Source organism: Hemitrygon akajei, chromosome 11, assembly GCF_048418815.1.
Source record: "Hemitrygon akajei chromosome 11, sHemAka1.3, whole genome shotgun sequence".
Taxonomy (NCBI): Eukaryota; Metazoa; Chordata; class Chondrichthyes; order Myliobatiformes; family Dasyatidae; genus Hemitrygon; species Hemitrygon akajei.
The window spans coordinates 53,372,951-53,398,770 of NC_133134.1; the positions used below are offsets into that span (position 1 = coordinate 53,372,951).

General features: G+C 45.3%; 2 protein-coding genes across 6 annotated transcripts in view; one reads left to right on the forward strand and one right to left on the reverse strand.

Moving 5' to 3' along the window:
* Positions 1 to 637: 637 nt before the first annotated feature.
* On the reverse strand, positions 638 to 24,485 carry LOC140735623 (uncharacterized). 5 transcript variants are annotated; one of them, XM_073060883.1, is made up of 10 exons: positions 24,467 to 24,485; positions 20,462 to 20,569; positions 18,737 to 18,875; positions 15,574 to 15,719; positions 10,362 to 10,510; positions 7,565 to 7,712; positions 6,082 to 6,172; positions 5,350 to 5,428; positions 4,739 to 4,818; positions 638 to 3,190 (listed from the first exon to the last, which is right to left on the reverse strand). In XM_073060883.1, the coding sequence occupies exons 2-10, from the start codon at positions 20,505 to 20,507 to the stop codon at positions 2,410 to 2,412; spliced, it is 1,659 nt and encodes a 552-aa protein (XP_072916984.1). In that variant the 5' UTR covers positions 20,508 to 20,569; positions 24,467 to 24,485; the 3' UTR covers positions 638 to 2,409. The 5 variants fall into 5 exon arrangements, with proteins under 5 accessions (XP_072916984.1, XP_072916980.1, XP_072916981.1 ...); XM_073060879.1 differs by lacking the exon at positions 24,467 to 24,485 and adding an exon at positions 24,059 to 24,213; XM_073060880.1 differs by lacking the exon at positions 24,467 to 24,485 and adding an exon at positions 23,915 to 24,032.
* The window catches only part of nsmce1 (NSE1 homolog, SMC5-SMC6 complex component), a 72,146-nt gene continuing 69,781 nt past the window's right edge, over positions 23,456 to 25,820 (forward strand). Inside the window, exon 1 of the mRNA XM_073060890.1 lies at positions 23,456 to 23,474. The gene's annotated coding sequence lies outside the window, so the exon portion shown is untranslated. The remainder of the gene's footprint in view (positions 23,475 to 25,820) is intronic.

A 25,820-nucleotide genomic window follows, 5' to 3' on the forward strand; every position in this document is an offset into this window, starting at 1 on the left:
GTGGTGGATATGTGGAATGCTCTGCCTCAGAAGGCAGTGGAGGCCAAGTCTCTGGACGCATTCAAGAGAGAGTTAGATAGAGGTTCTTATAGATAGAGGGGTCAAGGGATATGGGGAGAGGGCAGGAACGGGGTACTGATTGTGTATGATCAGCCATGATCACAGTGAATGGCGGTGCTGGCTAGAAAGGCCGAATGGCCTACGCCTGCACCTACAGTCTATTGTCTGTTGAGACCCACCACGGTCGTGTCATCGGCAAACTTGATGATGTGGTTCGAGCTGTGTGTTACAGCACAGTCGTGGGTCAGCAGAGTGAACAGCAGTGGACTGAGCACACAGCCCTGGGAGGCCCCATGCTCAGTGTGATGGTGTTGGAGATGCTGCTCCCGATTGGTATATCCCCTATCTATATCATGCCTTCTATATCGTGTATCCTCTATCTTTTTTGTCATTGTTCCATCTCTCCCTAATCTCACTCTCCTCTCTTTCTCTCCACTGTACTTTTACCCTTCTTCCCTCACCGCCCCCCCCCCCCCCCCAATTTTCCCCCTTCTCTCGGGCACAAGATTCCTGTTCACTTTGCTTTGGAGAGTCGTTGCTAACACGAACCTGCAATATATACACCACGCAACTCCCGTTCATGTGAAACACTCGCTTTATTGTTTTAACATCCAGAATGCACATTTTAGGGAAAAGTGCTTGTACAAAAAGCAGTTAACAACTCTTTACAATACTATTGCAAGTTTTAAAGACTTTTAAAAACTTTTACAATGTGACTATTTGAATCAAAGATTTCCTCTCCTGTTGAGAAGACAGTTTCTTACCGAGCATTACAGTATATCTCTTAAATCATAGGTGTCAAACTCAAGGCCCGCGGGCCATATCCGGCCCGGCGTACAATTATATCCGGCCCGCGAGATCATTTTAGATAGAACTATTATTTTAATTATTAATGGCCCGGCGATATGAAGCCTATTATTGTAAGTTAATACCAATCATAAAAATAATGCTTGCTCAGCAGTCTTCTTCATAAGAAATGGAATTTGTGAAGTGAAACACTTTGTAGTTATAGCAGAGACTGAGACACATGAGAGCAGGCTGAAAAAACGGAGGCAACGAAAGCTGCGTTCGCACGCGCCCGGCTGATCCGGCCCGCATGAAGCTGCATTTTGCCCAATCCGGCCCGTGACCTAAAATGAGTTTGACACCCCTGTCTTAAATGCTTCACCATGCTCAGAGGCAACACAGTTCCCAGTCCTGCCTCTCAAAAGACTTCTGTCTTCAATATTAATTGCAAACTGCATGGATCTTGTCTCCAGTATTACTGATCAGCAGATAATTTGCAACTCATATTGATGTAGAAATGAGATTGGTTTTGGGCAAACAGGCTACTGGCCAAATATGGATTGAATGTGCAGAAAGCACTTTTTCTTCTCTTTCCCAATATCATATTCTCAGCCATTATTTGATGCTCCACAGTAGATGGATAGAAAGCCCCTCCCCACCACATTCAACAGTCCCAGCTGGCTCACTGTTCTTAAACCCATTTTTCTCTGTCAATGTTGGCCTGTTAGACCAAAAAAAAACCATTTTATGTGCTACCTGCTTTAGCAATTCTGAGCTTCCTGCCTGCCAAATTAGCTCTTCATCTGATGGATAGGGCAGACCAGATGCATCTTTGAGCTGTCTATGGGAACACTTTCACAGTACTTTGCCTTTTGCCTGCATGGTCTATTGCCTTATCCATGTTTCACTACTTCTCTGTGTATTGAGGCTCTGTGGACACTTGCCTTTTATTCCAAAGGGGATTAACATGCAAAAGACCATCTCCTCATTACACATATCTCTAAAGAAGTGATTGAGTATTGGACTGACATCCAGGGTCTAGGTGTGTAATACTCTTGCTTTTAAGTCGACCAAGAGGCCTGCTATCTCTCTTGTAATATTTTGGGAGACCCAGTGGTGCAGTTAATAGAGCCACTCCCTCACAGTTCCAACAGCTAGGGTTCAAACCTGATCTCAGGTATTTCTATGTGGAATTTGCACGTTCTCCCTGTGACCACTGGGTCTCTTCTGGGTGCTTCAGCCTCCTCTTGCATATCAGAAACATGCGGGTTGGCAGGTTAATTGGCCACTGCAAATAACCCCATTTGTAGCAGTCAATGAGGGGGATTTGCTCTGTGGGCCAGCATAGACTTAATGGGCTGAATGTCCTCCTTTGCTGTAAAGAAGTGTAGAATTCTGTTCCTCTATATTCAGCCCTATTTGCACTTTTGGTAGTTCGTATGTCTAGCACTATGGAAACGTGAATATGATTATTCTGGTTATAGTTTTATTAGTTGACCTGTACTCCAAATCCTTTGATAGTCATTCACCATGTACCATCTGACACTGTCCGCTGGTCTGGCTCTAGCTTAAGGTAACTTTCTCAGGAGGGTACAGGGAAGGAGCCAGGCTTAATGACATGCAAGGGTCCCAGTGGATGGAAGGAGGTTCTTGAAATTCCATCTTTCCTGGAAGACTTGGCTGGAAGGTTGAGGACGGTAGTCTTTCAGGAAATGGTGGGAAGGGATGTAACAAGAAGTCATTCCCAGAAGCCACAGTGAAATTGTATGAAGCGTGGTGATCATCAGTTCCTTTCCCACCGGGCTCCTTGCCATCTGTTGGGAATGTCCAGTTGCTGGAAGCCATGTACTCAGATGACTCAACATCACTTGGATCCAGAGGTGATAGCAGCGCTTCTGAGCTCTGCTCTCTGGGGTCCCATTCACCTTCAGTCACTGTGGCCCAGGGCCTGGAGACACAACTGCTAAATGTCTGATAGCCAACTTGCTCGGGTGATTGAGTCGCCTCCTTGCCAGGCCCTGGGCTCAACGAGTACGTGGATAGTGTCAATGGGAGGGTTCCATCTTCAGTACCGTTGAAAGGACGGTAGCCCTCCCCCTCATCTGCCCACTGGTCTTTGGCTATGCCGTTGAACAAGGAATAACCTGGAGCATCTGAAGGAACCAGCGACAAATCCTCAATAGGCAGAGGAAAAAGAGACGGGATGTCCATCAGCACAGGGAAGCCAAAGCCTGGGAAGTGAGGAAAGGGGCTCTTCTCGTCCTTCATGAAGGGCTGGAAGGCAGGGAACATGACGCTGTCTGTACCGGGCTGCCCAGTCGCATCTTCAACCTTGCTTGTCTTCCTGAATGTAGATGGAATGAAAAGCAAAATATTACAATTTGTAATGTCCCTGGGTTAGATACTCAAAGTGAAGCTAGTGGTTTGGGCAGCGTCAGTGCCAAACCTGCAAATCCCTCCTCATGGTTGACTGCAGAACTGTAAATCAGCATTAAGGGTAGAACGTGGTGGAGATGTAGGACAGGTTTGCGAGGGGGCAATAGAGAAAATGTTTCATGTTGAAAGCCTTTACGCAGGAAAGAAAAAAAAAATACTTTAAGTTGCAGGGACAGAGAGGGGTGGAGGGAATGCCTGCGATAGGATGGAGATGGGCTGACAATGGCAGCTGGTGTGCCAGAGGGAGGTGTACGTACGGAACGGAGAGGGAGTGAAACCGTGGCAGAATGATTATTGAAAATCTGAAAGAAAGGAGAATGCTAGGAAATCCTAGCAAGTCAGGCAGCATCTGTGGAGGGGAGAAAACCCTCCAGTTACAACAGAACTGGGTGGGGAGCCAGAAATAAATAAAAAGCTGAAGATGCTACACTCCTAAAGAAAAAACACAGAAAAGGCTAGAAATGTTTGAGCCAGGCAGCAGAGAAAGAGTTAATGCCCTTGTCTGACAGCCTCTTGCCTGCAGTGTGAGAGGTCAAGGGCCGTGCCCTACCCTGCCTGCCTCCCCTGCGGACGCTGCTCACGACCACCAGACCGGGCCCATGCAGACACAACACTGTCCAGCTGAAGCACAGTTGGCTCCAGAAGGCTGTAATGCACCCAGACAGAGGATAAGGTGTTGATGCTCTACGTGGGACTCCGCCCCGAATGGAAATAGATCTCTGTTCCTTTGACGATGCTAGGTACAAATCCTGGAGCTCCCTACCATGGGCTCCATCACCAGAAGGACTGAATCAGTTGCTGTTCATTGTAGTCGGGGTAACATGGGTCAACCCCGGATCACATGAATGAGCATAAGTGGAGGGAGTGTGAGAGCTCTGCTTAAACCAATGCACTCGCAAGGAGCTCAGTGAGAGGAACCAAGAATCACAATTGCAATTCCTTATTTTTTGAAGAAGAGCTGGGGTATTAATGCAGAACTTGCATTCACGTGCACCTTGCATTCCTCAAGATCTCTTAAATAAAACTCAGTGAAAATGAAGGAGCCAGATTGAAAGGTGTGTGAGAATAATCTACTGATCACTTTGATGTCTCCGAAGCTGTGGCTTCTATCTCAGCAGGTAGGCCAAGTAAGGAAGGATGTGCAGCCCGCGTCCTGAGAACAATGTCACAATGAATCTGGATTCATTATTTGGTCAAGAAGCCGATGGGGAGAAAAGTCCAGGTCAGAGACACTTGGAGAAGTTCGAAGCATCAAGGACAGTGGTAGGATCGATGAAACGGGAGCCAAAGGCAAGTCTAAAATTACTGGAGGGTAGAGGGCAGGAAGGAGAAATCAAAGATTTTCTTGTATGCTGGGGTAAAGCTGCAAACCAGATTGAGTTTGATGCATAGATTTTGTGGCGTAATTGATCAGCTAACTCTGAGAGATGGGTCCCAAAACTTGAAATGCACTCACCGTGATATTTCTGTCAAGCACGAGATCTTCTCTACTTTGCAGTCATCAGTCCTACTTTCACTGAAAACTAATCCTTTCATCTGGTTCACAAAAACAGACAAAGCTTAGACTCAGCATCTGGGTTAATTGGGCAAAATACAAATCTGATACAGAATCAGTTAAGAATTTCAACCCGCACCTTACAGCAAACAACTCCATTCTTGCAATGCAGTTCCTTGTCTTGGAGCTGGGGATCGATTGTCCCCCTTGAAATTGTGGGTGAGGGAGGGAGGGGATTAGAGAGAGGGCAGACTGTGTGGGTGAGGGAGGGGTGGTATCGGGGGGGGGCGGATTGTGTGGGTGAGGGTGGGGTTGGTATCTGGGAGGGGTGGTATCAGGGAGGGCTGGTATCTAGGAGGGGGCAGACTGTGTGTGTGAGGGAGGGGTGGTATCAGGGAGGGGGCAGACTGTGGGAGAGGAAGTAGTGGCATCTGATGGTGGGTGAGGAGTGCGAGTGTGTTTGGGGTGCGGGGAGGGGGCGTGTGTTACCCACTCACAGTGTGTAAGATGATAGCTGACACTCAGCTACAAGGTGGGGGCTAAAAAAAATCAAATCTAAGCAGGTTTTGTACCTGTGGCTTGTTGAAGTTCTGTTTGGACACTGAGCTCTTCACAGGTGATGGAATTTTCTCCCACCAGGACTTCTTTGCTCTTGATAATAGAAGAGATGTGATTGGGTTAGTGTGCATTCCTCTCTTCTCACAGCTCATGCCATCTCTGCCACTGTCAAATGGCTGGGCCCTTTAACCCCTGCCCAGGGAAACAATATTGTGGCTGAGCTTGGAGCCCAGTTCAAGCTGAGCTGAACTGCCAATTAGTTTTTCAACTTCTACCTCCTGTTCATAAACGGTCATTTCAACTGGAAGACTCTGATCATGCTGACAGCCAGACAGGGTTATTGTTTAGTCTGATTTTTTTTTTTAGCTTTGCTCTACGTCTGTTTTTCTAGTTTCCTCCTTGAGCCCGTCCCGTGCTGTCAGTTGCCCTGACAGTGTGTGACAGGACAATGTTCTCCATACCTAACCCCGCTCTTTCTGATGGGGAACTGTTTGATGAGACAATTTAGAGGAAAATCTACCCTTTATCAAACCCTTGCTGTACCTGTCCTGAGACTGCTTGACGGGACAGTGTTGAGCAGGGGTTCCCCACTTTTTCTTAATGTCATGGACTCTTACCATTAACCAGGGGGTCTGTTCACCTTGGGTTGGGACCCTGGTGTAGAGGGAGATTTATTCTGTATCTGACCTGGGGGTATTTGTTGGTATAGGACCGAGGGAATTTCACACGGTTTGATGAACACTTACAAGTGATACACATAGAAGCACATTGCTACTGGCAGTGGGATGAGGATGGACAGAACACCAAGGAATGTAGGTGTAATCCAATCTTGGGAATCTGAAAGCAAAGGTCAGAATATTAAAATACAGGATATCAAAACTGATCAAAGATTGTGAATGGACAGTTCTTCATTAGATGAGAAATGACAGCACGGACAAGGCTATTAGACAAATCGTGTCCTGACTGGGCAAGGGAAGAGAAGTTATGGTTATTTCTACATCTGAGATCTCAGTCCATAGATTCATCAGGCTCAGTTTAAATGTGACCTGCCTCTCAATGTGTCAGTTTAAAGGTTTCTGCTTGTGTACCTGTCAAATTCCACCAGTCAAAGAAATCTTTCTAATCCTACATCAAATCTGCTAACCTTTTTGTTCCTTCCTCAAAAAAATTCTTAAGCTAGGCATCGTCTTCCCTTCCCTTTGCAACTTGGTGATGTTGACAGTGATCGGAAAAGACACTGTTTATTCTGGGAAACGGAAACAACAGCAGAAAATGCTGAAGCACTCAGCAAATCAGGGCTCCTGATCCAAAATATTGGAGTTGATGTTCCAGGTCAGGAGGCCTGGGAAAGGAAGATGACGTGCATGTTTTGAATTTCAGCAAAGGGTGGGGTAAAAAGGGAAGGCAAAGAAGATGATTGACCAGTTAACAATAAATTTTAAAAAAGATAGGTAGAGGCAGAAGAGAAGCAAAAGAATAATTTGAAACTGAAAACTCTGGCAATGTGAGGCAAGGGGCAAAAAGCTCTGGTTAATGAAATGGTTGAACTCAGTGCAGAGTCTCTAAGGCTGTAAAGTAGCCAAATGGAAGATGAGGTGAGGTCCTCAAGCTTTTGTGTTGAGCATCTCTGGATGAATGGAGAAGGTGATGCACCATCAATAACTCTCGGAGACGGCAGGCGAATGATAGGCTTTTATTAGCTGCAAGAGACCACGATTAGCAGCAAGAGACCACCACACAACATCCTGGAGACTGAGGGAGGAGCAGTGCCTCCAATCGCCTTTATACAGGGGTCAGTGGGAGGAGCCACAGGAGCAATCAGCAGAGGGGCGTGACCCGACAGGTATGTGTAGTTCACCACAGAAGGCCAAAGGTCAAAGGTATGAATAGGAGTGGGTGGAAATAACCAATGTGAAAGGTTGGCAGAATGAAGATGTACTGCCAAAGATGACCCGATCTACATTTGGTCTAATACAGATTACATTCAGAAATGCCCATGAGGCCAGGATTGGATGAATACTCATACATTGAAAGGCTGGAGATTAAAAACTGAATGGTGAGACAATGGAGGGATTTAAACTTTGCTTAACTGGGAGCCAGTGATGTCAAGGATGGGCAGCTGGTGAAGAGGACCTGCACCAATTAAGTCATGGGAGAATTTACAAGGAATGAGAGAGTCCCCGTGTGGCTGGGCTGGTGGTAAGGGGAGGTGAAGAATGTGGTACTTACAGTAGTTCCACTTGGTCACAGAGCTCCAGTCACTCCACGTGCCTTTATAGATGCCTGTTGTCTTGGAGTGGACTTTAATGTGGTAGGTGTATCCCACCTCCAGAAATGGATTCAGACACAGCGATCTCTTATTGGAAGCACTGACCATCTACATCAAAACCAACAACAGCAGAGGGTGGGCAAAATTTAATCCTCAGTACTGCTTGTGACAGCCCTTGCCCCACACTTGGACTTAACACATCGGCCCACTCAGAAGTAGTTTCCCTTCCCACTTCTCCACAACCAGATGTAACCACAGGGTGATTGTGTCATGCAAGAGTAAACAATCACCACCCTCCCATCCACTTCCACCCTCACTCCAACATGGGCTGCTGTCCTTCTTCCACTTGGGAAGGTGGTATAGCTTCCAGCAAACCTCCAGGATTTGCTTGAACAGTCCACCGTTATCCACTGCATCTTCAGTGGAAAATGGTCTTGGAAAATCAAATGGGAGTATGCATGTGGAAGTTTGAAAAGGGAACTAGATCCAGGAGTTTCACAATTAGTTTCACAACCCAGTTGGTATGTAATACCAATTGCCATGGTCCGGGGGGGATTTAGATTTACATTTAATTATTTCTAATCACACACACACTAAAACAGACAGGGAAATGCATTATCTGCATTAACAGCCAACACAAATCAAGAATGTGCTAGGAGAGGGTGCAGAGAAGATTGACCTGAATGCTTCCCAATATGAAGATGCCAAATAGCAGGAGAATGAAGGTCGAGAGCAGATGAATCAAAGTGTTCCAATTCAGAAACGTTAACACAAGGAAATCTGCAGAAGCCGGAAATTCAAGCAACACACACAAAATGCTGGTGGAACACAGCAGGCCGGGCAGCATCTATAGGGAGAAGCACTGTTGACGTTTCGGGCCAAGACCCTTCGTCTGGACTAACTGAAACTTGTACATCGAGAAGCAGCTGCCCTTTTTAACATGTTTTAGAAAATAAGCTTCTTCTAGCGCAGTATATCTGTTCATGTTAATCCTGCAGAGCAGGGGACACTCCGTTATTGTCAAACTCATAAACACATGGTTGCCATGATGGTTGAGTGAGATCTTTGAGGATGTCAGTGGCAATGAGACTTTCTTGATCCTCAACCATCTTTGTTCATTTCCTTCTGCTCTTATCATTTCTACTCCTGCCGAAGATAAAGATTGGGTTCCCCTTGTCCTCACCTTCTATCCACTAACTCCCACCCCAAACCGTAAGACTGCACATTTCCAAATTCCAACAGCTCCAACGTGGTGCCACTGTCTGAAACATCTTTGCTTTTCAGCCTCCTAAGATGATCACTCCTTGTACCATAATGCCCAACATTCACTCCGCTTTGCATCTTTCCCTACAAAGCCTCTTCTTCTACCTAGTCTTACCATCCAAGGACTCGAGCAGCTCTTCCAGGAGAAGCAGCAATTCATTTCTTCCAGCCTAGAGTCCTGTACTCAATGGTCACAATGTGGTCTCCCCTACACTGGAGAAACTAATTGCAAATGGAATGGTTGTTCCATGGAACAACTTCAGCTCGGCCAGCAAGGGTGCCTCTGAACTTCCGGTGCCTGTCCCTTTGATTCTCATTGGAACTCACTCTGACCTCTCTGCCTTTGTTCTAATGAAATCCAGCATGGACTTGGCGAACTGTACTCTGCCCTTTGGTAAGCCACCACCAAGTTTTGTTGGATTAACTCTTTGATTTGCACTTTCTAAACTTATTTATTTTTAAAGAAATATTTCGTACATTTTTTCTTGCTTATACTTAACACTCATTCTCTAACTTTACAGAACAGTAAAGCAGAGGAAAAGGCCCTTCGGCCCACAGAGTCTGGGCTGAACCTGAACTAAATCTATTCTGCCTGTAGAGGAATAACTTGTATAAGTAAATGGATGGTAGGGGAATGGAGGACTACGGTCCAGGTGTAAATTAATGGGATTAGGGAGGACAATGGTTTGGCACTGACTACATAGGCCAAAGGGCCAGTTTCTGTGCAGTATTGTTCTATGACTCTAGATGAGCCTTAACCCTACATCCCTTGATTATTCACATCTATCTAAAAGCCTCTTAAATGCCACTATCATATTGGCTTCCACCACTAACCCTGCCAGCCTTCCCTGGCACCCAACACTCTCTGTATAAAGAAAAAGAAATGCCCTTCTATCTCCTTTCCCCCTCACACTTTAAACATGTCTTCTAGTATTTGACGTTTCCACCTGGGAAGAAAGATTCTAACTGTCTGCCATCTCATAATCTTATAGACTTCCATTAGGTCTCCCTATAGCTTCCAATGCTCCAGATCGTCTCCAGACTACACACTGTTGTTCACTGTTGCCCTGTTATTCGCTCATCCCAGTGATATGGGCTTTGCAGTCTGAGCCCGCATTTAATTGCCAGTCCTTGTGAAGATGGAGGTGAGCTGCCTTCTTGAACCTCTGCAGTCTTTGAGGTGTGGGATTGCAAACTGTTAGTGAGGGAGTTCCCACCTCTCACTCCTTCTCACCACCCCTCTCTCACAGCCTTGTTCTCCTGCCTATCACAGACCTCTCACTGTTCCGTCTCCACACCTTCCTACTTCTCTGCATTGAAAAACCTGCCCTCCATTATTTTTTCCTAGTCCTAGTGAAAGGTCAGACCCCTGAAACACTGACCTTGTTTCTCTCTTCACAGAAGCTGACTGAGTATTTCAAGATTCTCAGCATTTACAGGAGTTCGCTTCTGAAGAAGTGATTTAAAACCCATATACAAGGTGACAATACAAACCTTCCAATTCCCTCCTGTCTTCATGTAGGCAACTTCATATTCAATGACATCGCTAAGAAATCCAGTGCTATAGTTGTCCATCCAAGACAGGCGTATGTCTTTGTCATTCGAAGCGTTGATTGTGAGGTTGTATGGAGCTAAAGGCTTGACTGTGGAAAAGAAAGAATGGTTCAACAATTTAGACAAAATGACAGAAGCAAGCAAAAAGCTAATGATAAGAAGAAGCATGTCATGTATAAAGCTTATACACTCAGTGGCCAATTTATTAGGTACCTCTTGTACCTCACAACAATGCTCATGTCTTCTGCTGCTGTAGCCCATCCACTTCAAGGTTCAACATGTTGTGCGTTCAGAGGTGATCATCTGCACTGTTTGAGTTACTGTTGCCTTCCTGTCAGTTTGAACCAGTCTGGCCGTTCTCCTCTGACCTCTCTCATTTACGAGGCGTTTCCACCAGCAGAACAGCCACTCACTGGATCTGGGTTTTTTTGCGTCATTCTCTGTAAACTCTGGAGACTGTTGTGTGTGAAGATGCCGGGAGCTCAGCACTTTCTGAGCCACCCTGTCTGGCACCAAAAAAAAAATTCCTCAAAGTCATTTAAATCAAATTTCTTCTCCATTCTGATGTTTAGTCTGAACAACAACTGAACCTTTTAACCATGCGTTGCTTTGCTGGCACATGATTGGCTGATTAGGTATTTGCATTAACGAGGAGCGTGCCCACTGAGTGCATAATGTCCATGATTCACAGAAAAAGCAGGGATGGATCTATTCCACCATTCAATATCCATGCCCTTCCCCTCACTCTGCTAACGGTCAACATCCAGAGCACTTGTAACCAGAGGGAGGAGACACATGCCAAGATCACGCAAGAGATCCTGCAGATGTTGGAAATCCACAGCAACAAGCAGTCGACGTTTTGGGCAGGGACCCTTCATCAGGGTATCGGCTGCTTATTCTCTTCCATAATTGCTGCCTGTCTTGCTGAGTTACCCCAGCATTTTGTGTGTGTTGCTCAAGATCACAATATTTTCACGGTAATGTAGTCCTAATGCAGACTCTCAACCCGAGACAGTGATAACCTCCCCCCATAGATGCTGCTTGACCCCGTGAGTTCCTCTAGTAGCTTGTTTTTTTTGTTCCAGATTCCAGCATCTGCTGTCTCTTGTCCCTTCACGACATACAGCTTCCACATATTTCTCACCATGCAGGCCAATCAGTCCATTAGTCAACTCTGCTGGCTCTCTGAACAATTTCATCCCCACTCTCTCTCATGTTTGCAGCAACAACAGGCAGCAGCTATTTCACAGTGGCCAATGGGAAGGTAGTGGTGATCTGCCCTCTTGAACCTCTGCAGTCTTGAGGTGAAGGAGGGAGTTCCAGCCTCTTTCACTCCACACCACCACCTCTTTCTCAGTCAATTACCCTCATTCTCCAGCCTATCTCAGATCTTCCACCAACCAACCAGTCTCTCTCCTGACGGATTAGACCCAAAATGTTGACAGATCCTTTCCTGCTATAGATGTTGTTCAGCCCTCCAAGTTCCACCAATCCCCACCAAGTTCCTCCAGCAAATTGTTTATGGCTCCAGATTCCAGGACCTGCAGTTTCTTGTATAACTTACCAGCCTGAACATCTCTGGGATGAGAGGGGAAACCGGAGCACCCAATCACACAGAAAGCATGCAAACTCCACACAGACAGCACCTTAGGTTAATATTGAATGCCAGTCACAGGACTATGAGGCAGTAACACTACTTGCTGCACCAGTGCGCTATCTGACTTGTATCGTGGAATGTTCTAAATGATATTTTGGAAGATCTAGAACATTGAACACAGAACAGTACAGCACAGGAACAGGCCATTCAGCCCACGATGTTGCACTAGACCAGCTAAAAAGCAAATCAAAAAGCAACCCAAACACTAATCCCTCCTACCTACACCATGCCCACATCCCTTCATCTTCCTCACATCCATGGTCTACCTGAATGTCTCTTAAAAGCCTCTAATGTATTTGCCTCTACCACCACACCAGGCAGCACATTCCAGGCATCCACCACTCTCTGAGTAAAAAAATTACCCCTCATATTCCCCTTGAACTTATGCCCTCTCACCTTCAGTGCAGGCCCTCTGGTAGTAGACATTTCAGACCTGGGAAACAGATACTCCCTCTCTATCTATGTCTCTCATAATCTTGTAAAACTCAATCTGATCTCCCATCTGCCTATGATGCGCCAGAGAAAACAACCCGAGTTTATCTAGCCTCTCGTGATGGGACCTGCCCTCTAAACCAGGTAAACCACTCCTGCACCCTCTCCAAAGCTTCAACATCCTTCCTGTAGTGGTGCGACGAGAATTGTATGTAACATTCCAGATGTGGCCTAATCAGAGTTCAATAAAGTTGCAACATAAACTCCTCACTTTTGAACTCAATGCCTTGACTAACAAAAGCAAGCATTCCATAAGCCTTCTTAACCACCTTATCGACCTGTGTAGCCACTTTCAAGGAGCTATGCACTTGGATCCCAGGATCTATCTGTTCAGCAACACTGTTAAGCATCTTGCCCTTAACAGTGTGGTGTCTCCTTGCTTTTTCCCTACCAAGGCGCAACATCTCACATTTACATGGGTTAAACTGCATTGGCCATTTCTCTGCCCACGTCTGCAGCTGAACTATATCATGTTGTATTCTTTTCCAGTCTTCTACACTATCCTCAACTCCTCCAGTCCTGATATCATCCACAAACTTACTAACCCACCCATCTATATTTTCATCCAGGTCAGTCATTTATATACGTCACAAACAGCAGAGGTCCCAGTACAGATCCCCATGGAACACCACTAACTACAGACCTCCAGCTCAAATAAGTCCCTTCAATCACTACCCTCTGTCTTCTATGTACAGACCAGTTCTGAATCCAAACAGCTGATTGCCATGGGTCCCATGCATCTTAATCTGGATTGGCCTCCCAGGAGGGTCTTTGTCAAGCACCTTACTGAAATCAATGTAGACAATATCACATTCCCCTACCCTCATCACCTTGTCAAAAAACTCAAATAAGTTGGTAAGGCATGACCTGCCATGCACAAAGCCATGTTGGTTCTCCCTAATTAGGCCATGGGTTTCCAAATTCTCATATATCCTATGCCTAAGAATTTTCTCCAGCAATTTTCCTACAACTGATGTGAAAATCACTAGGATTTCCCCTTGTTCCCTTCTTAAATAGAGGTACAACATTAGCCATTTGCCAGTCTGCTGGAACCTCACCCATGGCTAGAAAGGACATGAAGATACTGGTCAAGGGCCCAGCAATCTCGCCTCCTGCTTCCTCCAAAAACCTGGGGTAAATCTCATCAGCTTGGGGATTTATCAACCTTAATACTCATTAGGAGACCCCTCCTAATGAGCTCTTCCCCCTCCTTGATCTGTATATGCCTGAGTGTATTTATACATTCATAACTGATCTCCTGGTCCTCCAAACCCTTTTCCTTAGCAAATAATGAAGCAAAGTACTCAATAAGTAACTCACTCACATTCTCCGTACCCAAGCAAATGCTTGAGTGATCCCACCCTCTCGCTAGTTATCCACTTGCTCTTGATGTATGTATAGAATGCCTTGGGATTCACCTTAATCCTACTTGCTGAGGGCTTTACATGGCCCCTCCTGGCTTTCCCAATTCCAGTTTTTAGTTCTTTTCTGGCTCATACTCCTCGTGCGCTTCGTTTGATCCCAACTTCCGAAGCTTTACACTCTTTTCCTTTTTCTTCTTGACTAAATTCATCACGTCTCTGGACATCCAAGGTCCTCTTATCTTTCCATTCCTGTCCTTCCTTCTAACAGGAACATACCTTTCCTGTACACTGTGTAATTGATCTTTAAACACCCTCCACGTGTCTGATGTAGACTTGCCAGAGAAAAGGTGTTCCCAATTAACGTTTCTTTGTTCCCGACTAATGCCCTTGTAATTTGCCCTCCTCTAATGTAAAACTCTCCTGCAAGGACCATTCCTATTCTTATCGATAGCTATCCTGAAAGTTAAAGAGTTGTCATCACTGGTTCCTAACTGTTTACCCACTGAAAGGTCAGTCACCTGGCTAGGACTGACATCAGGTCCAGTATGGCTCCTCTTCTCATTGGACTGTCCATATATTGATTAAGAAACCCTCCTAGATACACTTAACAAATTTTCTCCACCAAACCCCTTGCTCTAAGAAGGTCCCAGTTTATATTAGGGAGGTTGAAATACTCCATGACAACAACCCTATTATTTTTACGCATTTCCTCAATCTGATTACATATTTGCACCTCAATGTCACGATGGGTATTGAGGGGGTCTGTAGTACAATCACAATCCTGTCAGTGTGATTGTACCCATCCTATTCCTGACTTCTATCCAAATGGACTCAGTGTCTGAATCCTCCATTATGTCTTGCCCGAGTGCAGCTGTGATATTGTCCTTGTCTTTTACCTCCTCCTCCCTCTTTACTAAAACTTTGAAAACCTGGTACATTCCCATTCCCACCCCTCTGTCAACCAAGTCTAAATAATGGCTATGACATTTTAGTTCCATCTACTGATCCATGCTCTAAGTTCATCTCCCTTACCCATAATAATTCCAGCATTAAAACATGTACACTTCAAACTACCCGACCCAACATATCTGTTATTTCGATTTTGCCCTTCCAATACTTTCCCTGACATCTTCTGATCCGATTCTTCCCTTACTGGTTCCCAGACCCTGCAAAACTAGTTTAAACTCGAGTAGCATTATCAAACTTCCTGGCTGGTATATTGGTTCCTCGCCAATTCAGGTGCAACCCATCCAACTCGTACAGGTCACCGCTTGCCCAGAAAAGGTTCCGATGATCCAAGAACTTGAAACCCTGTCCTCTGCACCATCTCCCATTTTGTGGACAAAGAATCTTCCTTCTGTTGCCCCAATTATCGAGACGCACTATAACTGCTGGCCCTGTCAAGCGTTAGATGTCTGTGCAGATATCAGCTCTTAAGTATGCCCTGCTGGCAGATGGTGATGTCTGATAATGACTCATTGGAGGACATCTGGGAATTAAATCCATTCCTCGTGACTGGTGAACGGACAAGTTCCATACTCTGCCTTAACGCAGAATTTTTACTCTCCGTGTGACACAAGCACCAATTCACTCAGTAATAATTTGTTTAACGTTATAATGAACAAAGTCTTCTACTTACTAGTATCTGAAGCTTTGAAAGTTGTGGTAAAGATCTCACTCTTATTGTATTCCACCCTGATCTCGTATTCAGTACTAACGGTCAAAGGTTGCTTCTCTAACTTGCATCGACAAACTGATCCTGGGAGATTCTCAATATCTGTGATTCTGAAAAACAATGAAAAGAGGCACTGTGTCATATTTTGTACGTGTTTCTCTTTCCAATCTGCTCAAGGAACTCAGCCGTCCAGGCAGCATCTAAGAAGGGTACAGGACTGGCAAAGGGCCCAGGCCTGAAATGTCAACTGTACTCTTCTCCTAGATGCTGAGCTCCTCCTGCATTTTGTGCGTGTTACTCAGATTTCCAGCATCTGCAGATTTTCTCTTGTTTGTGATTAGTTTGGGTGTGGTTGTTAGCTGCCAGAACTTCCGGGGAAATGTGTTGGTAAGTTATCTTCTGCCAGGCAAACTTCAAAACTGGAGCTGAAACACAAATCCCTTAAAGCCTTCGAAAAGTCTCTGTGCCATTTCATGGGATGAGTCCATCAGTACTTCTCCCAGTCAGTTGCTTCAAGCAGAATTGTGCTTAGTTGTGTGGATGGAAAAACTGGACAAAGATGAACCTCAATGGGATGAGAACTGATCTGGCCCATTTAAACTAGGATTAAGACTTGGTAGGCAAAGTGTAATTGAGCAATGAGTGGCCTCTGAAGTAGAGAAATTTGAGTTACAGATTCAGTAGATTCCAATCGGAAATTTAAAAAAAAAATCATTTGGCTGGTTGTCAATATAAATGGAAAAAAATCAGATGGACTTCAGAAAATTCAGGAGGGGGTTGAAAAGGATATGAGAAGGACAGATAGACAGTTTGAGGAAAGACTGACAGCAAACAACAGGAAATCTAAAACTCTGCAATAAACGTGTGAGCTGGGAAGTATTATGAGAAGAGGGATTGGTCCAGAGACCAAAGAGAATCTACTCATGGAGGTGGAGAGCATGGAGAGGTACCGAGCATCAGCTTTATATGGGAAAGATGACGCTGGAGTGTCTGCAAAGCAAGATTTGGGACAGGCTAAGGAAATGTTCTAGAAAAGCTTATCTCTACTTAAAAGTACTTCAGCCCCCTGGTGCAGAAAGGATGAACCCAGGTTACTAGGTGAACAAATTACAAAAGCTCTGGGTGGCATCAGAAGATTGGAAAATTACAAGTGTTTCAGCCAAGTACAAAAACAATGTAGGGATAGACTCGGTCACGAAAGAGGAGATGGTTTCACCTCAGAGGTGGTATAGAAACAATAACTTTAAAGTTAGTAGCCATGTGGGCAAGTGTGAATTGATTAAGGAATTGCAGAATTGATTTGTTAAAGGCAAATTAAGGCCAGCTAAGTTGGCAGTCATTTGATCAACTAACAGATGAAGGAAATGAGATGGTTATGCAGAACGTTAATCAGCAACATTGAAAGTAGGGGAATAAAAGTGGTTGGAATATTATTCCTAGAAAGTTAGAAAAGTAACAGGAAACAGTAGGGTAGTTTCTCACACAAGGAGGTGCACTGTGGCGTTCCCCATGGATCAGGATTAGCACCAGGGCTTTTATTATATATCCAGTCCATCCCTTGGTTATGAATCATGGACAACCCTGCATTCAAACGACCTCTCATAATATTATTAGATTCAAAAATCCAATCTACCCAGATATATTTATTTATTCTACACATGGCAGGACTGGTTTTTCCTTTCTCCACTTTTAGTAATTGGTCTTTCTTAACAGTCTTTCTTAAAGTTTAAAGTAAATTTATTATCAAAGTACATATACGCTACGTTATACCACTACCTTGAGATTAATTTTTTTATAGGCATTTATGGGAAAAATACAAAAAAATCTACTTATTTGTCAAAGACTGTCAAACGACCAATGTGCAAAAGAGAGTCACTGCAAATAAAAACTAATATTGATAACATGAGCTGTAAAGAGTCCTTGAAAGTAGGCTGGAGAATTGGTTCGGAGTAGTTGTAAATGAAGTTATCCACGCTGGTTCAGGAGTCTGACAGTGTAAGGTGCTAACTGTTCCTGAACCTGGCAGTGTGGGACCTAAAGCTACTGTACCTCCTGCTTGATAGTAGCAACGAGAAGAGGACGTGTCCTGGATGGTGGGGGTCTCACAGGTCAATATTCCTCCAAAGCTGCTTTCTTGTGGCAGTAATCCATATGAATATACTCATTGGTGCTTTGATTCCATTGCTGACAATATTGGGGAGGTATGGTTACCTTTGTGTACTTTCCGACTTACAGACAAAATTGACTCATGGACATCTGTAAAAATGGAACCTCTTCCTCAGCCTCTACAGACATGTATGGACTTGGGTATTGTGCAGGACATGATTTTTAGATAGCAGATGATAAATGATTTGAAGGAATGGTGACCCCTGAGGGTCACTTAAATGAGAAACAGACAGGATGGATAGGCAATGGGTGGAATTTAAAGCTGGAAATTGTGAAATGTTGCATTGTTCATGGGAAGAGTGTGACACAGTGATATAAACCAAAGGACACAATCTAAATGAAGCACAGAGACAGAGCTACTAGGGTATACGTGCATGGATCATACAAGGATGCAGGGCAGCTTGACAAAATGATTTTTAAAAAAAGTATTTGGGACACTGATGATATGCACACTGATTTCTCTAACTTCCAGTAAACACTCTTCTCTTTTTCCTTACCCTCTCCCCACTTTTTGTTTTCCCTTAATCTGGTGACCCTCTCACCCCTTCCCCTCATCCACCCTCATGACTCTCTCCGATTCCCCACCTCCTTCCCTTTATTCCATGGTCCACCGTCCTCTCCCATTAGATTCTTTCTTCATTCCTTTACCTCTTCCATCTATCACCCCCCCCCCCCAGTTTCCTCACATCAGCACCCCCCCTCCACCACCCACCCATCTTCCTCCTCACCTATCACTTGTACTCCTTCCCCTCCCTCAACCTTCCCATTCTGGCTTCTGCCCCCTTTCTTTCAAGTCCAGATGGCCCTAATGACGGGTCTTGGCCTGAAACATTCACTGTTCATTTCTGTCCATAGCAGCTTCTTAACTTGCTGCATTCCCCAGTGTTTTGTGCGTGTTGCTATCTGAGACCCTGGCTCTCATATTGTTACCTTGCTGTTCATCTGGAGAATCAGTACTTACTCAAGAAAGTCTCTGCTATCATACGAGATCTGATACCTCAGAAGATAGTCAGTTGAACAGCTGGTGTCTGGCTTGGCCGGCCAGCTGCACGTCACTTCTTGGATGTAGTCATTGAAGCACTTAAGTTGAGCATCACAGCCTGTTAACAGGTAACGCAATGTGTCAGTTTTAGGCAGTCTCAGTGCTCCTGGTTACAGAAGTCACCAACCCACAAGGGTACAAGTGTAGAGTGGACAGTGAGAGGGACACAAAACTGTGATTCTGCACCTTATACCAGCTGTACAGTGTTTGAATTCAACAGCTTCAATTAAACATCATTCCAGCATCTTCACTTCTGCCAGTCCTTCAAAACATCACATTATTGATCAGTACTCTCACTTCCTACACCTTTGTCTTCAACTCTTGTGGTTGAATCTCTGCTGCCTTCTACTCCGTCACAACCATTCACCTCCGATTTCTCTCTGCCTCTCGCATTTCCTCTAAGTATTAAAGCTATCTTATCTCCATTTGGGCAGATCTGCTGATAGCTTCATCGACTTGAAACACTGCTCCACCGATACTATCTGGCATGCTGAGTTTCTATTTCAGATTTTAAGAAGCCACAGCATTTTGGTTTTGAGGTATTGAAGAAAAGGGGAGAGTGATGGAATAGGTTTAAAGTGGTTGGAATATGATGGAGAATGGAGGATATTAATGGATCAGACTGGGGAGGAGGAAGAATCTTTGATTAGCCTGGGTGAGGTAATAGAAGAGAACATCGGATCAGGTGGGCAGGAATTTTCCTCAGACAAGAGAAACATCACCCTAGATCTATCCCACTCCACAGAGACGTGGGTACAACGACACCCAGCATATCACAGCAAGCTTCTGCAGAAGGCCACTGTCCGCTTCTTGATTGGGACAGTTCCCACAAAAAGTAGAACAAACAACTTTTACTTTAATAGGCAACAAGTGGATTTGTTCTCTTCGCAGCTATCAGGGGGTGGGTGAGGGCAGTTATGTTTGCCCACTCTCCCCACCCCTCCACCTCAACACCAGCGATCCTCAGATCTGAGATGGATAAACTGAAAGTATGTGCCAAAAAAAATACAGACATCTAACTTGATTTTAAAAAATTATGCGAGATTGTTAAATGTTGATTTTCAACTAAGATCTGGATGTCTTAGTACATAAGCTCAATGAAGTGTCAGAGATCTAGAATTGGTGCTTCCTCTGCCTGATCCATGCCATCTGTCTGATCCCCTCACTCTCCAAACCCTTATTTCCCCAACCAGTCTAATCCAATTATCTTCTTCCTCCCCACGTACTTTAATATCACACCTAATCTATAGTCTTCCACAGAATTTTCATATTCCAGCCAGTCTAATCTCACTCTCCCCTCAATCCCCACACTTTATAATACCCAGCCAGTCTAGACATATTCTGTCACTCCCCCCTAATCTTGGATAAACTGGCTGAGTTACCACCACCATGCAAGTCGGCAGAGGAGCTCTGGGAATAAATGATTTCATTCAGAAATGTAGCCTATCTTGTCCTTGCTGATCATCAAATATCCATCTCTACTTATCCCATTCTCCAGCCCTTCTTCAGTTTCTTCCATGTCCATAGTCTCCATCTAAAGATTGCTCTGCCAGCTGTTTCAGAGTGAAAGTGATATCTTTTTCGTGCCTAGAACCACTTGTTAAATAAAGAAGACCAATTGGTCACTGTGCGAATATCACTGACCTTGACCGAGCCAAAAGGCGATGATTAAGAGGTACCAGAACGCCATCCCTGATCCTTTCGACTGAGTAGGGAGCAGTAAATCAAGTCAAGTGCAGGCAGTTAGCCATCCTGTAAAGAAGAAACACTGTGTAAACAATCTACCATTACGCCGGATCCCCATGGTGTCTAGTGTTTCTGGATGCTCCGAATGCTGGAACCAGGGCAGCCGGCTTGCACACAGTGAATTCCACAACAGCCAACCAAATGGATAAATATTGAGAACCACTTGACAAGGCATGTTGAAAGTCCCATCTAAAGGCCTTGGTTTCCATGACTCGGGCTGGGAGAAGCTGTGTTAATACGGCTAAGACTGAGGGTCTGAGGAAAGCTAACAGTAAGCAGTGTTCAGGGAGAGCACAAACAGATCAGAGTTGAGGAGTCTATTGATCATATAGGAAGCTGGTAATGCAGTTCCTCAAAACCTTCCCTACGTGGCTTTTCTCAAAAAAATCTGCAAGTGCCAGAAATCAGAATGGGACAGAGTAGAGGAACATTGCAGCAAGTTACTCACCTCCTAACTCCCCAAAGCCCTCCCACCATTGACACGACACAAGCCAGGAATACAATGAGAATCCCTCCACTTGTCTGGATGGGTGCAGGTTTTGAAGTTCTCAAGAAGCTTAACAGCATCCAAGTTAAAGCAGCTTCCTTGATTGGCACCCCGTCCTTATCCCTAAACAATCAGGTCTGTTACCTTCCAAAAACATTAACTGTTTTCCAAGCTGTGCCGCCCAGTGGCGGGAATTGAACCTGGGTTGCAGGTATTCTAAAGTGTTGTACCAACCACTATAATGCCTCATACTGTACGGAATTGGCCCTTCGAGCCACACAGCCCAACAATCCCCCAATTTAACCCGAGCCTAATCATAAGCCAATTTACCTACCAACCGGAATGTCTTTAGACTGAGAGAGGAAACCAGAGCACCCAGAGGAAACCCACATGGGGGAGAACGTACAATCTTACAGACAGTGGTGGGAATTGAACTGTAAACTACACTAACATGCTGCTGTTTCCTGTTTTTATTTTGGACTACTGACATCTGCAGTTTAAGAACAAAATTAAACCCTAATTATTAGCTCCCTTCACCGTTGCCGCAGTGTACACCGTCCACAGAATGCATTGCACTTATTCACCCACAGTGTTCCAAGACCCCAAACCCAAGGCTGAATCCGGAGGATTCATGGAAAATCACCATTTGCAGATTCCCTTCCTGGTCGTACACCATCCTGACTCGAATTACGTCATTGTCCCTGGGTCTGAATCCTGGAAAGTCACCCCACCCCACAACAGCACAGTGGAAACATCTCCACCAGAAGTACTGTAAGAAAGCAACTCAGCCCCACCTTCTCAAGAACAATTAGACTTGAACAGTAAATGCTGAGAACTCTGGTTCCCTGATTCTGAAAAAGAAAACCAGCCCCCCCCCCCCACCTCCATGAACTCTGTCCACAATTCTCAAGATTCAGGATTGTTTAATGTCATTTCCAATACACAAGTGTAAAGGAGAATGAAATAATTGTTCCTCCAGATCTAATGTAACTGGAAAAAAAACACAGTAAGATAAAGAACACAATAATAAATAAAACACAATAAATACATAAGATAGCTTATATACAGTACATTGATTGTATATCCATACGGTGATGCTGGACACAGGAGTGTCTGTACAGAAGGTGACCAACAGGAGCTGGTGAGGTAGTGATGTTGGAGGGGACGGGGGCAGGGGGTAGAGAGGGTTCGATGGCAGAGGTGTCGATCAGCTTTCTGCTTGGGAAAAGTAACTGTTTTTGAGAGCCGTGGTCCTGGCATGGATGCTATGTAGCCTCCTCCCTGATGGGAGTGGGACGAACTGTTCACGAGCAGGGTGGGTGGGATCCTTTATGATGTTTCCGGCACCTTTCTGCACTGTATGTACGCCCTTGATGGTGGGCAGGCTGGTGCCTTTGATGTTTTGGGCAGTTTTGACTGCCCGTTGTAGAGATTTTCTGTCTGCTGCCTCAGCCAGCATTGTCATCCACTCTTCTCCCACTCCCTTTGGGCAGGAGATACAAATGCCTGAGAGAACCAAGCTCAAGGACAGCTTCCACCCTGTTGTTATGTCCATTCCCTAGTCAGACACATAGAAAACCTACAGATACAACAGGATCTTCTAAGAGAGGGCTGGATAGGCACACAGCCCAATGGCCTCAATGTGATCCTGCACTTTACATCTACCTGTACTGCACTTCCTCGGTAGCTTTTGAACTTTATTCTGATAAGACCACAAAATATTGGAGCAAAATTCAGCCCGTTGAATCTGCTCTACCATTTCATCATGGCTGATCCATTTCCCCCTCAGCCTCAACCTCCTGCCTTCTTGCCGTATGCCTTCATCCCCTGACTAATCAAGAATCTTCCTTAGATACAATTAAATAATGTGCTAACTGTACCCACAGGGTTGAATGTGGTGACATGCATGTACTCTGATAATAAATGTACTTTGAACTTTGAAATATACCCAACGACTTAGCCTCCACAGATGCCTGTGGCAACAAATTCCACAGATTCTCCACTCTCTGGCTGAAGAAATCCCTCCTCATCTCTGTTCTAAGAAGACGCCCCTCTATTCTGAGCTGCGTACCGTGGCCTTAATTATTAATTTACTTTGTAGTAACTCAATGCAGTGCGTAATGATGGAGTAGAATTTTCACTGTACTTCAGTGAAGTGAAACCAATTCCAACTGAGTTATTTTTTAAAATTCCCGTCCGCAGGGCTGTGGTATGTGCTACCCTGCGTTCATTTTCTTCCGGGCATTCACAGAGAAATACAATAGTATCAATGAAAAACGACGAAGACTGACAAACAGCCAATATGCAAAAGACAAACACAAATACAAAAAGAAGCCAACAATAAGTTAGTCAATAAATACTCAGAACAGGAGCTGTAGCGTCCTTGAGAGTGAGTCCATAGGTTGTGGGATCAGCTGTGTCGAGGTGAGTGAAGTTTACTCAAGGGTTTCATGCCACGCCGGGGGTTTGAGTCATCAGCACTCGTTCCCCATCTGTTCTGAGACACTGCTCCTCCAACCATGTCGTGTTTCCTCAGTCCTGTTCCTCTGCTAGAGCCCTTCCAGTGACAGAGAGCTGCCCCCCGGACTGCGCAGAACCTTCCCGGGACTACGCCGCCGATCCCGGGACCATATCGCCAATCTCTCAGTGGATTTTCCTGTTGCTCCTTCGAAGCCGAAGTGCCAGTCGTCTTAACGACGGGACAGTATTTCGACTGCCAGTGGCGTCTTCTAGCATTGTCTGTTCCGGGCAGGATCTAGGGAGGGTATCGGTCTCCCAAACCAGAGACGGAAAGACAGGAAAACCGCAAAGTTGGCTATAACGCACAGAATCCCGAAAAAAATGTTTAAAAATTAACAACTTACTGAGCAATAACGCAACATGCTGCTTGCCCATTGATGATAAATTTTGATTAATTTCCGTGTAAAACATTGAATGAAATCCTAGGTCTCCCACAGCGTAGGTAACTACCCCCACGACCCCCTCTCCGCAACGGAAGGGACCTGTACCTTTGAGTAAGTGGGCGAGCTCCCTCTCCAGGTGTGTCCGTTCGCAGACTGATCTTGTTTGAGGAAGTTAAAATGTTCAAAAAATAGTTAGCTGTGCAAGGGAGATTTACATATTGACTTCCCTCTCTAAGCCGTGCCAAGCTACACACATAGACTCTTAGTCAATGTATTACGTTGCTGGGTTAAGGGATTTAACTCTTAGTGTGCCTCCCCCCCCCCCCCCCACCCCGAGTGCAGAGTGGTACAGTTCAGTCAAAGCCGCGTAGGAGTTGATCTTCAGGAGTTAAAGACATTTGTGGGAACTTCCCTAAAGTAGGTTTGAGTTCACTTCCACTTTGACAGATCGATGACTAATTCAGTGTACGTAAAAGTTGACTGGAAATTACAGACCACGCTCCGAGCCCTTACCATAATATAAATGATTCACTGCGGACCAACATCTTCTGAGCCTTTGTTAAGTCTACTCCCTCGAGGGTCGTCAGGGCAGATAAAAGGAATCCCACGCTCGGCTATTCTATGGAGCAATACACCGGTCCCGTATAGCGCCTTGCTACTCACAGTCACGATTCCCTTATCTACACAACCCTGAAGACCGTTCGGCCCGCTGAGTATGTGCCAGATCTCAGAGCAATCCATTTCCTCACAGGAATCCCAGCCCACTCATCCCGTAACCCACTTCCCTCCCACTCGCCCACCATTCTCCTGCCACCTACCTACACTAGGGGCAAATTGCTGTCTTTTGGGATGTGGTTGGGGGGCGGGGGGAACCGGAGCGCCCAGAGGAAGCCCACGTGGTCACGGGAGACCGTGACACAAACACCACGGGAGTGATCTGTGCTCACTGGAGCTTAGTCGCAGTGCTAACTACTCCCTATCGATCTGAGTTGTGTTGGAATAGGAGTCAGTGATGTAGAGCAGTACGGCACACAATGTTAAACTGAACCAGCTAACAAAAACACCCAAACACGAATCCCTCCTACCTACACCGTGCCCATCTTCCTCACATCCACGTGCCTGTCCAAACGTCTCAAAAGCCTCTAATGTTTTACCTCGACCAGGCGGCACACTCCACTCTGAGGTAAAAAACTTGCCCCTCTGATTCTGCTTGAACCTACCCCTCTCACCTTCCACCCTGGGAAACAGGTGCTCCCTATCCACTCCATCCATGCCTCTCATCATCTTGTAACCCTCTATGAAATCTCCCCTCAGCCTCCACAGCTCCAGAGAAAACAACCCAAGTTTGTCCAGCCTCTTGTGATAGTACATGCCCTCCAAACCAGGCAGCATCCTGGTGAACCTCTTCTGCCCCCTCTCCAAAGCCGCAACATCTCTCCAATGGTGGCGCGACTGGAACTGTAGACACTGCTCCAGATGTCTGTTGTACTTGCAATCTCTAGTTGTATTCCTCAGGGCACCCACCCTGCCGTCAGTCGTGTCCCTCATTTGAAACCCTAGCATTTCATCATGAGTTATTCATCTGCTCCACAATTCTTCCATCTCCACTCTTGTGATTTCATCTGATTACACCCCCTTGAGTCATCTTGGGACATTTTTCTTCACTAAAGGCACATTCTGCGTAAACAGGAATAACAGTGAACTTCACGAACCCAGTGCATCTGCTTAACCTGGTCACTCGGTGACACGGAGGTACAAGCAAACACAGATGCTGGAAGCTGGAGCAAATAGCAAGCTGCTGGAGAAGCTTGCCAAGTCGGGCACCATCAGGGACTATTGCCCTGATCCTTGTAGAAAGGGGTTAGAA

Excerpts from the sequence above, each read along its gene's own strand:
- LOC140735623 (XM_073060883.1), bottom strand. The coding sequence starts at position 20,507 with ATGGCGTTCTGGTACCTCTTAATCATCGCCTTTTGGCTCGGTCAAG. Across the intron at positions 7,713-10,361 it reads AGACAGGAGGGAATTGGAAG|ATGGTCAGTGCTTCCAATAA; the intron begins GTTTGTATTGTC and ends GTTTTGATGTAG. Across the intron at positions 5,429-6,081 it reads TGCTTCTATGTGTATCACTT|AGCAAAGAAGTCCTGGTGGG; the intron begins GTAAGTGTTCAT and ends TCTATTATCAAG.